Source organism: Bombus fervidus, chromosome 6, assembly GCF_041682495.2.
Source record: "Bombus fervidus isolate BK054 chromosome 6, iyBomFerv1, whole genome shotgun sequence".
Lineage (NCBI taxonomy): Eukaryota > Metazoa > Arthropoda > Insecta > Hymenoptera > Apidae > Bombus > Bombus fervidus.
This window is the reverse complement of record NC_091522.1, coordinates 9,453,438-9,467,388: the sequence shown is the minus strand read 5'-3', so window position 1 is coordinate 9,467,388 and position 13,951 is coordinate 9,453,438. Positions and strand designations below refer to the sequence as shown.

Genomic DNA, 13,951 nt, shown 5'->3' with positions numbered 1-13,951 from the left:
AAGGAAGGAAAAAAGAAGATTCGTGACTGATGTTACTCGTACTATATTCATTCCCGTTTCTATGAATTATAAAATTAATTATAAAATAATCCAATTAATTTGTGAATTATTGCAGGAGGAAAAATACGTCCAACACAGATTTATTTAAATAAATAAAATAGATAAATCATATTTTCCTGTAATACACGAGCTTTGTGACAAAATACATGAAATCACGATTTCTCGAGACAAAGCAAAGTGGCTTTTACCTCCGTGAAAACAACGAGGGTGGTTAGCCTGAATGTAACCGAGAAGTTAACACGATAGCGATCTGAATTTTGAAGATTTCCAAGGGTTGAAATACAGATATCACCCACGAAGACAACCTATCCATTTTCGAGTGGATTCCAACCTGAACTTAAGTCAGAAATTAATATTCTTCTTCAACATGCAGAATTTGCCTACTGCGGTTGAACGGTCTTAGGGGAAAACCTCAGGTATTCTGGCTGAACTGCATGGAATGGTAAGAATGAAGGAATACTATACGATCCGATATCTATGTATTTGTGTGTGTGCCTATCTGCCTTCTGATTTCCAACATTTACATCATTCCTTTTGTGCTAAAGAATGAGAAAATTTATCTCCTTCTATACACATTTTACTTTATTGTTAATCTATCGATCACACAATTCAATTCATTATCTATATATTTATTCCACTTTCAATAATATTAATTCAATTAACATTACATTGATTTTAAATGTACGATTGTTGTTAATTTTAATAACGAGCATTCTACCTCATATTTATTTCTCACTGTAATATTAAATGGCAACGTGCTGAATGAAAGATTCGCGTATATATAGCGAGTATCTACACTCACTTTATGAAATGCAAACGAAAAAAGAACTTTCGAAGCGATAAACATCGGCACGAGCGATGAAAACATTTCAATATTCTTCGCTGCTGACATACTGCAAGTAACACGTGTATAACCATGTCTATCATTTCATCTTTTAGTCATTTATCTCTCGTGCTGCATCTTTTCTCACGATAAATAAGCCTTATGAAACTCGTAATATACAAGACGAGCAGAGTTAAATGGATAAATGTGAAATATTAAATTTATCGCAAATTCGATCAAAAAGTGGTTTGATTATGTAATTCTAATAAATTAGCACGACTACTTGTACTCGTATAACGAGTAAAATATTAGTAAATGTGTTTCCAATGTTAATGGAAGGAATCGCAACCCTCGTTCGAATTAGTCAAACTACCTGATTATAACGAATATACAAGAATAATTCACAGGAAAGTCGCGTGTATACTAATATTAATTATTAGTACCTCTATTATCGTTCCCTTCTTCCACCCCACGTTTGAAACGTAATAAAAATAATAATAAATATAATAAAACTCTTCTGCAGAGGATGAGAGAAAAGAAAGTTTATACGACAAACTCAACCTCAACAAATAACTATCATAAACGCTAACTGGAACTACAGATACAAAATCTAAATAAGCAATAATATCAACAAGCGATTGATTAGATTAGATGATAGAAAATTACAGGAATAGAAGCAAAGACGAAGGAAATGCAGTACATTAAATGCATGAATTATAGTATCGATCGTATAAAAGAATAGCAGTGTTAACAATGACAAGTATGTACATACAACGTAAAACCTAAAAGCCAAGGCTGCGTTAGACTAAAGCTAAACCATCGCGAAGCGAGCTTCCAGAACGATCCTCGACAAGCATCCTCCATCCACCGATTCCTTGGCAAATTACACGCGTACGAAATTCAATCCAAAATTAAAATCGACTTTAAAGCGCATCTTTTACAATGTATATGGTGACTAGGGGTTATCGGCTTAAATTCATCGAGGACGGTGTCCGGAGTGAAAAAAATGAAAAGAAAAGAAAAGAAAGTAAAGGGGGAGAGAAAGGTAGAAAGCGTACAGCGTGTCGGCGAAGACGGTATCACGTTTCGTGTGAGCCGATATTTGTTACACGTTCTTATAGAAGATGAAGAAGCGGTCCGTCGTGCGGTCTGAAGGCGCAGAGGTGAGCGAGAATGGGTGCTGGCACGAGTACGAGAGCACGAGCACGAGCACGAACACGAAAACAGGAGAAGAGAAGAGAAGAGAAGAGAAGAGAAGAGAAGAGAGGAGAGGTGAGGAGAGGAGAGAAGAGGAGAGAAGAAAAAGAAGAGGAGAAGAAAGAAGAAGAAAAGAGAGAAAGAGAGAGCACAAGCACACGCGGCCACGAGCTCGCACGGGTATTTCAGGGCCCTATTAACGAGTGGCCCCCCGCGGCCGGCGCAACGGGCCCAATCAACCCAACTCCAATTCCTGGCCCTGGCTTCGACTTGTTTTATGTAATGCCCGCGACGCCAGAATCAATTAGTCGGGGCACCCTCCTATTTTGCGTATGCATGCGCGCCTATATGCATAGCGGTCAATCTCGGCCAAAAAGGTTCCGAACTTATTTGCAACTGTCCGCTGTTGGTCCAGGGGACGTCGGTAGACGAGAAAAACCGGTTCGCTTGGAGTTAGACGGAAATTAAATGACTCGAAACAAACGGGAATAGCGGTGCCCTCCTGACTCGTCTCCAGCCGTGCGTATCCGATTGCTAACGCCGATTTTCACATGGAAATCTATTCACCGTTGATACCACTTTTCATTACATCTGTAAAACACTCGAGTCCACAATGAACGTCTCTATACAGTCATTCTCAATTCCAAGGACAGGTAGTTCTTATATTTAGGAGAAATATCTTCAAAATTGTTTCATTCGATACTTTTGTTTATATATGAACCCTCAACTGATATCGAGTGGTGCGTAACCATAATAGTTTGATCGATTAATTTTAGAGTATCCTAATCTGTATTCTGACAGTATGTATAACACAAAATATAAAATAAAAATTAAAATGAAGTATTCTAAAACAAAGTGGCTTAACCTAAATCTTCCAATATAAAGATACTGAAGAAGAAGTAACTTAACCCAGACATTCTTTACATTATCGTATTATTCATCAGTACCAATTGAAGATATTATTTAATATATCAAACAATTTTTATTTCCTAGTATCTCTCGAAATTGTCCATAATCAAATTACAGATCTTTCGATATAAAGATACAATCTAAAAACCGTTACCTTAATAAAAGCAAGCAGAAAAACGAAGAAAAGATGTCACTGAATCACGTACGTATACGTATCCTGAAAATCAACAAACTTCAGTGAATGCCGCTAGATCACAGCACGACTGCGATACATACATCACACAGCGGCAACCAGCATGGGAGCGTACGATCGCACTTTGTTCAGCTACTAGGCAAACAATCGAGCTGGGCTATTCACGATCCAAAAAGCACCGCCGCGCGTATCGAACGAAGTGTGTGCATACATCAAGCTTGTTTATATCTACGCTGGAGTCAGGACATGCAACAATACAGCAATTTGGCTTGGACCGATACCAGATCTCACGGAGGTGCCTTTCCCACCTTACCGTTACTAACACGGTCCATCGACAAACAAGCCTCCCTCGTTCCCAATGCCACACCAGTGGTATAGAACCAATTTTTATCCAACGAACACACATTTTTTTTACACCTAGTATATATATTTTAAATCAACTCCTAGTTTCATTTTCTATTTTTATTGAAAATGAATAGTTAATATTTAATAAGTGCAACATCTAGGTTTTATTTTTTCTAATTACATATTCGTCCACAGTGCTATCAATAGCAATTTCTTTCTAACAATAACATTTAACTACAATAGAAGTATTTAACAAAGAATTATTTACATATTTTCAAGCTACAATAAATGCTTCATATTTTCATATAATATACAACACGATAATTAAATCATCCTCTCTTATACAAAGCAACAAATATATGTTATCTATATGTGTCTAAATATTGTCTGCATCTATGTTATATATGTCTAATATATTATACCGAATGTGAGTAGTTGTATACATATTTGTAAAAAAAAAAAATTTGCATAAATATTAGCAGTCTAATTATCATTTATTAAATCATTATGAAAGGGACTCAAATATTAATTTGTCACGTGTCTCATTATTTGTACCTTATCGATCACCTTACTGTACCTTATTGGAAATAAAAATGGTTTCTATACCACTGGCATGCATCGATTTCACGGTGGCCCGTGCCACGTATCTCGGAACGTGTACACGCATACCTAAGTCGTACGAGACGCACCACGCGTATGGATACCGGCACTGTATCCTCTATTTCTGGAATTCGATGCGATCTTATCTCAACTTCGAAACCGCCACGACCCCCGCGAAGAGGATGTTTGATTTACTATGGAAGGTAAGAGAAAAAGAAACACAGTAAAGCGACTTCGACGACATCGACCATGCGTTTAACAGCAACGGTTCTAAAAACATGATTTGCAAATGAAAATCATTCTTCTAACTTTCTTTTAAAGAAACTTTAAGCTTCAAATTTCAAAATATTTAAAACAAGACACAATTTCTAGAGTAATACGTATCTTACTCTACTTTGATTCTGCTTATTCTGATGGTAATTGTATATTTTAATTATTAATATTTCAATAACGCAAGAAATATTTCAATTGCAAGATAACTTAATTATTCCATTCAATCACAAATATTTATTTATCTCTCAATTTTATGTATTTTACAGTTTGTATTCTATATTGCATAAAAAAATTATAGGTCATTAAAAAAAAATAAATTCTTTGACAAACTGAATCTATCTGAATTACTATAAATGAAGATATTGAGCAAAATCCTTTCAAAAACATTTGAATCAAATTTCAAACATACTTAAAGGTTAAATTTGTAATTACATTTGCAATTGCAATTATAAAAATCATATAACTATATTACATATTTTCCACTTATAATTAGTAAACTTATTGATGAGAACATTGCAGTTTGTAAAATTATTAGAAACAAAAAGTTAAGGTATGTGTGAAAAAGGTATGGAACGTATATTTAATTACAAATTTCAATTGTTCATTAACAAGGACACTCACCTCTCTTAATGGAACTTTAAAGGGAAGAATTTTTGTACCACTGATCACTGTGCCATAGGGTTTATATTCCAACCACCTAAGATAGAAAATAATAGTAATGAATAAAGATACAACACACTTAAATTATGTAAAATATAAACACACATACATTTATTTATTCATCTATTTAATATACATTCGTTATACATATATGTACATATATCACTGTACAACTATAAGCGTAAACAGCTGATTTTAAACAAAAAGAAATAACGCCGTGTGAGCACTTATTTGGATTCATTCTTGATAATTTTAGATAATAGAAGTTGAAATTATTTAACACTCAACAATAATGGCATTTGAAAAATTTTGTTTAATATATACAATCGAAATAATGTATTTTAGTTTATATATTAATATCTATCTCTCTCTATATATATATAATATATATTAATATTAGAAAAAAGTACCGTCTATGAAATACCTTGCAATAAAAAGAAATGCGTTTCTCGACCGATAAGTTAACTACCATACAAACCGCATCAAGTAAATGCATTTAGAAATATTAAAAATTTAGTATTAATTACGACTACAGAGCAGATAAACCTAAACACATTCGATAATCTTTTAATTCACAATTAAATTCCTACCGTTAATATCGCTTAGGATAGAAATATTAAAAACAATACAAGGAAAATCAGCATAACATAACCTCTATGCAATGTGACCTCCGATTTAAATCGCTGAATAAATAGTTTTAAATGCCTCATTAAACTCAATGGGATTATAAAAAATAAAAAATAAATAATACTTGCCTCTCGGGTATAGATTTCATCATATTCTTTGCTTATTTAGATATTATAATACGAAATTATAAGCATAACACGGAAACGCAATACCACCAACACAGTTTACACAGTACACACACGTAGTAGCCAAATGCAGTCGATAGTACTCGCGACGCAGAACGAATGAATGATCGATCTATCGATTTCTCGATTTTTGCGCGCGCAATGCCTCTACGTTGAAAAATTAATTTCATACAAAAAGTATTTATAAAGATTATTTCTCTTAACCAAATTAAAAAGAATAAAATACTTACCGTTTGATTACTATATGCATAAAAATTATATAGGTTAGTATTTTTAAATAAATTTTTCAATAAATTTTTATTTCAATCAAATTTTCAATTATATATAATAATGCGTTTCATTTATATAATATTAATGATAAATATTATAATGTAAAATTTAATTTCTTTGACTGCATTTTCTAAATATGACTGTGGACAAGCAAAACAGAAAAATATTTTTAGAAAAAAAGATTTTATTAGCTTGTTGGACACTGTACATCACCATCTTTTCTTGCTTTTAGTTGTAATATTTTATCTAATACCTTTTTTTCCAACTCCAGAAGTGCAGGTGGTTTTTTATACTACAAAAAAGAGATAAACATAACAGTTATGTATAGGTTATGGACTTTTATGCATTTGTAGAAAATTTAAAGGTATAGAAAATGTATAGAAAAGATGTATAGAATAATATACAGAACTATATAAAATATACAAAGTACTCAATATTTAATAAATGAAACCACTATGAAATGAAAGCACTATTTAGATCCTGTCCTTCGACTTATATTCACAAAAATATAATATTGCATAAAAATCTGCAGCCTATTTATGTAAATGTATTAAAAATACAGATACTTTTCATACCGTAATAATTAGCGTACTGTATTGATGCGTGAAGGATATTCTGTCTTGTTCTACTTTTAATCCAGCACGTTCTAAATCTGGAACTATTATCTTTTTAAAATATTTTTTGTTGGTTGTACGAACAGTTATTGTGTTATCATCTTCTGCTGTTACACTATATACATTCTGTGGATATGGCAAATTCCTTATGCGCCATTCAAGTGCAGTCTTCGTAATTCTTCTTGTAATAAATGGCTATTATAAAGATATATATAGTAGTGATTATTATTCATTATATCTTTGAAAATTCAAACATGTATTCAGATTAAATAGGTAATCATGTATTAGATACATGATATAATCTTATACTGTGTAAAATAAATTTCACATACAGCACTTGAACTTTCCTGAATCCCATATACTTCAATATTACTTTGTCTAGGTTCAGGGTCTCCAATTTCTACTTTCCAACCTACATCTTGTCCAAGTTTTCCTTTCTCTTTCCATGCTCTCCGTACTAACACATTTGTTTCTAAATGATATTCTTCTACCATTTCCCTACCATCTTCCATTAAAAAATGGACTTTTCTTTTTCCTATATATAAAAGTATATAAAAACATTACATTTGATATAATTTTAAGAAGATGTAACATTGCTTTATATAACCATATGTAATTATATACATCAAATTACATCTGACAACATATGTTAAAATAACATTTAAATAGCTGACAAAAGAAATAAAAATGTCAATAAAATTATATAATAGGCATACTCATATCTGTAATTTTGTAAAACACAATTACATTTTACATTACATGTAAATGATGTTTACATATAATGTATAACATATTTTACATATAATACATAATTCGATTATAGAAAAAAGTTCGAGATTAATCCATGACATTGTCAATAACAAACATATAATACAAAATTTCAAGTAACAGTATGTATTGATTAAACATTTTGAAGGTTAGAACTGTACATTTAAAAATCTTTACATTTAAGTAATCTTTGAATAGTTCTTAAACAAAAAAGTTCAATACATAACGAAAGCTTTAAATATATGACATTAATATATTTTTAAATTATCTTACCATCTTGGATAATTGCAGTTTTCGTAGCACTTTGAATAAGTCTCAACCACTCCTCAGGTGCCATTGGTAAATACTTCATCAGTCTCCTAGCAACTCTCTGCAATTACATATATTTCATATCATGGTAGCTATTGATACTTTACTAATATTCAAAATACTACATTGAAAGAATCATTAAACGATTTAATTAAAATGAAACATGTTTAAATATATAAATAATTTAAATATCATAATATTTCTCATTAGCCATATTAATTATTTACAGTTTTTTGCAAAAGGGAATATATAGATACACACATTTAACTTGACTTACAATTAGTAAAAGTCCTTGGAATCTTGAGGGGAGAAGTATTTATATTCATCAGTTATTCTGGGACTATATTCTTCACAATACATTTACAATAAATTATACACTATAATTTTTATATGATGTTTTACTTTCTTGTTATATACTATGAAAATTATTCTTTTACTTATGTATTATATAACCATTCTAGTATGCTTTCTAGCATCACATGCAATGTATATAAACAGTAAATATTATAATTTTTTGCAAATATATTGAAGAGGTATATTCATAAGAGAAATATATTGCAAAGAACCAAAGAAATAAAGTAGTATTAGGCAAAATTGTATTTTGCAAACTGATATATCAGACTATTCTGAATATTTTTGGTTTATAACACTGTAACTTCATATAAAATTTCAACTTTTGTTCATATTAAAAAACCTACGGTACTTTTGCATATAGAAATATGTTATGTAATATTTTTATTGTAAAAATTATTTTTGTTTATCAGCATTATAATTACATCGGTAACAGCTTTCACAGTTTTATTTTTATTTTTAAATTCTTAATTTTTCAAAAATAGCATGAAGATGGACAAGTATCATGCATATATTATATTAAAATGTATACAGTAATTTCCCCAAAGGTTTATTCAGCTTTATTTATACAATATAGAAATTTAATGACATAGGAGATCTTAAAATGACAATGTGATCAGATGGAATTGAGGTGTATAAATCTAGTTCGTTTGTACAATTCACGAACAGAGTAATTGTAAATTATTCTTTTTACAGCAATTCTTAACAATGTGATCTCCACTCGCTAAATACAATACGTAAAGGCAGCCTACACCCAATAATATAAATACAATTGTGTATGTAAATGTTAATAAAGACATGACTATTATAAATTGTCGGCGTAAACAGTATTTCTTTTTCGTTTTTAATCTTATAACATATATCTCTATTATTACTCTGCATATATGTATTTATACATATACATGTATATACATAAATACATATGTTCGATATTTATATATGTATAATATTTATAGAAAATTATTCTAACTATATTAATATATATATACAAAGACAAATGTGAAATACCTAAACTTTATTTGTCCCTTACTTTATAAAAATATGTGTATTTGTTATGTTTTCGTTCATGTTTCAAACAATACTATTATTAATATTGTAGCAGTACAACACGTTGCGTTAGAAGTATCCACATAGTCACATTAATTACTAGATATCTCCTCACTTTATATTACAATTTATCGTTAATATTTCATTTGAACGGACTGAAATTTAACATTTTTGGAGCAGTTTACTGTACAGAACACTAAACAGTTCATAGAACAATATATATTATTCGATGCTTTAACACACATTTTTTATTATTTAAATTGTTCCTTTCATTTAATTTCCAATTTAATAAATGCAAGTTTAATTTTGCGTTCCTGATTTTTATCATTGCAAATTACAAACATGTTGTGCAACAAATGTTTATTTCCCTAGCATTGCATATTTGTGCAGATATATTTTATCTCTTCCCTATTGAGTTATGTATAACAAACTCAATGTAACTGCCTTTTTTATTTCTATCAAAATATGCAAATATTTATGAAGTTTGGCAAGTTTATATTTTAATAATTTTGAAAGTGATTTAATTTAACAGACACGAATTATATTGAATAATCACATTTCGATGTGATCGCAGATAGTTAACACCTACGTCAGTTATATATCAAATATATATCATATGTATATATATTTATAACTGAAACAACTGCATCGAAACGCATTAAATCCTCTTCATCCTCTTCATCGTCGCATCTCTCTTCATAAAAATGTAAGTATATGTAATATACTCACTATATGTATATGTGATATACTCACAGTGCGTAAAAAACATACATGTACATATACATGCATTTAAGATTAAAACACACTTGTGTTATAAAAATAACAAAAGAGAATTATAAGAAAATTATTTTAATTGGATTATTATTATAGTGTTCCCTTGAATTTTAATAGAAAAAAAGTGACGCTTAAAAAATTTTATAATATGATTATTTTTTTTTAATGAGCTCATGATTGTAAATCAACTCATAATGATATCGTTGTTTAAAATAATAAATAAAAATTTTACATTAAAAAATATAACGCAGACTTTTATAAGTGTTGTCTACTTTTTTTCTATTTATATTGTTTATTGATTTATTTATGCTATATAACTATATGTACAATCGACATTTCTTACGTTTGATGATTATTCTTTAGTCGTAAAGAAACGTGAGACTCAATGTGAGTTTCTGCAAAACTTTTGAAAAATTTTTTCATTTATTTGAACATGTGTGAAATATATCAGTATTAAGCAATAAGCTTTCTATGCAAACTCGTCATTGTGGTATTTAAAATTGTAAGTAATTTTTCGACTCAGCACCGTTCGTTTGCAAAAGAGCAGCCGGTATATGAAGAAAATAGAGTTCCTCTTCCCAAACGTTTTAAAACGTGATTTCTTGATAATTTCATTCCTTATGTTCAGGATCAGGTTTTGTTTTTGGTTCCATTGTTGTAGGACGTGGATGGTGAGGATTCGTCTGGTTCCTTGGCACTAACAACACATTGCCATCAGCAGACTGTTGAAGACTGTATTCGTAGGGATGATATTGATTGCCATCAGGGTCACGTAAGGACTATAAATTAAATGGTAAAGTTGTTTTTATATACGAATAATATTACATACAATTATTAACTTATATTATTTACAAGCCGAATTTCCAATTTATTTGCAAAATAAATAACTAATAAAATATACTAACTTGAAATACATGACGATAAAGTTGACTAAATTTATCTTTTACACGTTGTCTTTCAATAAGCATGAATTCTCGTTCACGAATAAGCCTCATCTTGCGGTCTCTCATCTCCTTTACTTCGTCAGCAAGACTAATGATTTGATCTAGCTTACGCTTGCGACAGTTTTGGGCGGCAACTTTGTTCTTGCCCCGTCTTCTAATGTCACGTATCAAAGACAATTGTGCTTCACTGAGATCGTATTTACTAAGACGTTCGTTAAATTCGTCCATTGGTAGATTAATAATATCATTCACTGGAATAGGGACGTTTAACGCCCTTGCTCTTTTCTCATCTCTAGTTAGGTGTTCCTCGCTATCACTTTTACGTACTAAAAAAGACATTAACGAAGATTACAAATAAATATTACTATTAAATAATATAAATAATACTATTGAATTATAAATATTATATATTATTAAAGTATATTATAATGTCATTAATATTATTAATATTTTTAATAATATTTTTTAATTATTAAAATTAATAATATAGTATTATTACATTATACTATTATTAAAGTATGCAACAATCAAGTTGTCAGTTTGATCTATACAGTTCACCTTTTTTGTCACGAGAAACTGGACGTTGAAGAGATCCGGAACTTTCTGCAGGTAAATGGTACGTGTGATTATGATGAACGTGTTCTATAGCTGAACGTCCTGATGATGTAAAAAAAGAAGCAATTATTATTATGCTTAATAGCTGACACATTTCGCTTACTTAAATAATACGTAATATATTTTATTTAAAATATTTTATCGTCTTAGAGTTCTGCAAGGTAAAGCTAAGAAATATCTGTTTGATATGATATTCAGAAGCTAAGAAATTAGTTTTACCTGATTGATGACGACTGAAATCTACACTACAACTATATTTTATTTCAGGTTGAGGCCCAGCTGCACCCTCGATCGGACCAGAATAGGCATTTCCTGGTGCCCCAGCACCGACTGTGTGCGATTCATATTCATATTTCATTGGAGTGGTAGGATGTGCTGTAGCTCCAAGAGGCGAACCTGCCATGTATGAGAAATAGATGTAAAATCCATTAAATCTTAATTACATACGATGCCACATTGTATCGATTTTTTTTTTTTATATATATATATATATAAACTAACCAGTTCCTTGTTCCTGGAAGTATCGTTTTGCAAACATCTGATGTTTTTTTTGAGCAACTGGAGGCATTGTACGCTCTGTTTGACATCTTGGAGAACCAGCATTCCTTCCAGAAACGGAATAGCTGCAGTCGTATGACATGCGGTATTTGCTAATAACAAAATGATTAATATAATTACATAAACATTATTAATATTATGATTTACAATTTACGTCATTTACTTTCATTTATTATTATATAGTCTTAGAAAAACTGTAACTTGCGACAGTCGTGTCTTACATGACTAAGACTATTATTAATTATTGTAATTTGTAAAATTATATTGCAAAACTTTATTTGTTTAATTACCATCTTGTTTTTATTATGTAAGAGCATTTAATAAAATTTTCAGTAATAACGTTAATTCGAACAAGAAGCGAGATTGCAATACAAAATATAGGAATTACTTATCAATTTGTCCGATTAGTAAATAACATTCTATTGAAATTGTTCCATTATTTCAATATAATTTAATCACCTAGCATAATCCATAGTATAATGAGAATCAGCCTGTGTATGGCTAGAATTAGATCCTGTTTCCATCCACTCGCCATCCGAAAGGGATGGTACACGTTCGCTGCCCATGCTGCTGACAGCACTATCACTGGATGCATCCATCCTTTCGTCTGTTACACCCGGAAGTGTCGTAACTCCTGTCGCCGAAGAGGTCGTACCACCAGCTGTCTGAACTCCTGACAAGGCTGCTGCTCCCGTTGGACCAGAAGCGTTGTTGTTACCATTATCTAGCATGCGCATGGTATACATGCCTGTAACATTTTATTTTAATAACAATATGTTCTCATTATATATTACATTAATGTAATATAAGTTATAATGTAAATCATATAACTATAATTAAATTTATCTAATAAAAGGATTTTTTGTAGAATCAAAGAGAGAGAGAGAGAGAGAGAGAGAGAGAGAGAGAGAGAGAGAATTAAGGCAGAAATATAAATACGCACAAATATGAAAATAAAGACTATTTTATGAAATGATATATGTATATGATAATGTGAAAAGGCAATTTTACGAAATGATCGATTTTGCATTTCCTTATTTACTTGACTTACAATGTTGCTTATCAATGAAGCCTATAAATACATTAGTAATGTGAAAAGTAATGTGCATTTGAAATTTTAGCACAAATAAAAGAGTAAATTCTTTTAATTAAAGCGGTTTTATATTACGACATTTTCAGTAAAGGGATAATTTTAAGCGTCATCCACAACAATTAAATTATATTTAAGAATTACTAAATTTGTCTTAAAATATCCACTAAAATATGTGTTGTATTAAGCGAGCACTATTAATATACATGAAATGATGGAGCATTAAATTTGTAATAGTACATTTCTATAAGTTACACATTGTGTGTAATTATTTTTGTAGCAATAATATTTATTTTTACTAAAGTTGTCAAGTTATGGTGGAAGTGAAACAGTTGTGTGTAATAAGAAATATTCGCATGATTTTATTAAATAATTACTTGAGAAACAGTGCATGTATATATTTCATTTAACGAACAGTGTGAAAATACACATGCCGTAAGAAGAGGAAGGCTCAAGCTCAAGGTCTATTGGTCGCGTGAATTACTTCTTGATCAACCATGCCTATTAATATGCGCTATATCTTCAAGATAAAATCAAGAGATCGTGAAAAATTATACAATAAATGAAAGAAATACGTTGTATATGTATAAGAATATGTTTATTTCACATGTTATCGACTCTACTTGCCATAGTTTAAATTAGAATGAACTTATCGAAACACATTCTACATATTTATTCGACGAATCTAAATTATTACCAATACTAGATATATGTATGAATCAATAATTTAAACATAAGA

The 13,951-nt window shown here is 30.3% G+C and overlaps 3 protein-coding genes across 8 annotated transcripts in view; all 3 read right to left on the bottom strand.

Annotated features, from left to right (window-relative positions):
* The window catches only part of LOC139988022 (RNA/RNP complex-1-interacting phosphatase), a 46,710-nt gene extending 40,546 nt beyond the window's left edge, over window positions 1–6,164 (bottom strand). The window contains exons 1-2 of one of the 2 annotated variants that reach the window (XM_072004938.1): window positions 5,816–6,164; window positions 5,022–5,097 (exon numbers count right to left, since the gene is read on the bottom strand). In XM_072004938.1, coding sequence (XP_071861039.1) covers window positions 5,022–5,097; window positions 5,816–5,838 — 99 coding nt within the window. In that variant the 5' untranslated portion in view covers window positions 5,839–6,164. The remainder of the gene's footprint in view (window positions 1–5,021; window positions 5,098–5,815) is intronic. The other variant, XM_072004939.1, reaches the window with a different exon arrangement.
* A 144-nt stretch (window positions 6,165–6,308) lies between these two features.
* LOC139988024 (protein DPCD) lies at window positions 6,309–7,966 on the bottom strand. The gene is made up of 4 exons (XM_072004944.1): window positions 7,798–7,966; window positions 7,089–7,291; window positions 6,718–6,951; window positions 6,309–6,434 (listed from the first exon to the last, which is right to left on the bottom strand). The coding sequence occupies exons 1-4, from the start codon at window positions 7,874–7,876 to the stop codon at window positions 6,330–6,332; spliced, it is 621 nt and encodes a 206-aa protein (XP_071861045.1). The 5' UTR covers window positions 7,877–7,966; the 3' UTR covers window positions 6,309–6,329.
* Window positions 7,967–8,713: 747 nt separating this feature from the next.
* Window positions 8,714–13,951, bottom strand: part of Cnc (NFE2 like bZIP transcription factor cap-n-collar) — a 112,411-nt gene continuing 107,173 nt past the window's right edge. For all 5 annotated transcript variants that reach the window (XM_072004932.1, XM_072004931.1, XM_072004933.1 and 2 more), the window contains exons 8-14: window positions 12,582–12,870; window positions 12,066–12,214; window positions 11,784–11,960; window positions 11,508–11,606; window positions 10,911–11,275; window positions 9,957–10,784; window positions 8,714–9,905 (exon numbers count right to left, since the gene is read on the bottom strand). In XM_072004932.1, coding sequence (XP_071861033.1) covers window positions 10,617–10,784; window positions 10,911–11,275; window positions 11,508–11,606; window positions 11,784–11,960; window positions 12,066–12,214; window positions 12,582–12,870 — 1,247 coding nt within the window. In that variant the 3' untranslated portion in view covers window positions 8,714–9,905; window positions 9,957–10,616. The remainder of the gene's footprint in view (window positions 9,906–9,956; window positions 10,785–10,910; window positions 11,276–11,507; window positions 11,607–11,783; window positions 11,961–12,065; window positions 12,215–12,581; window positions 12,871–13,951) is intronic.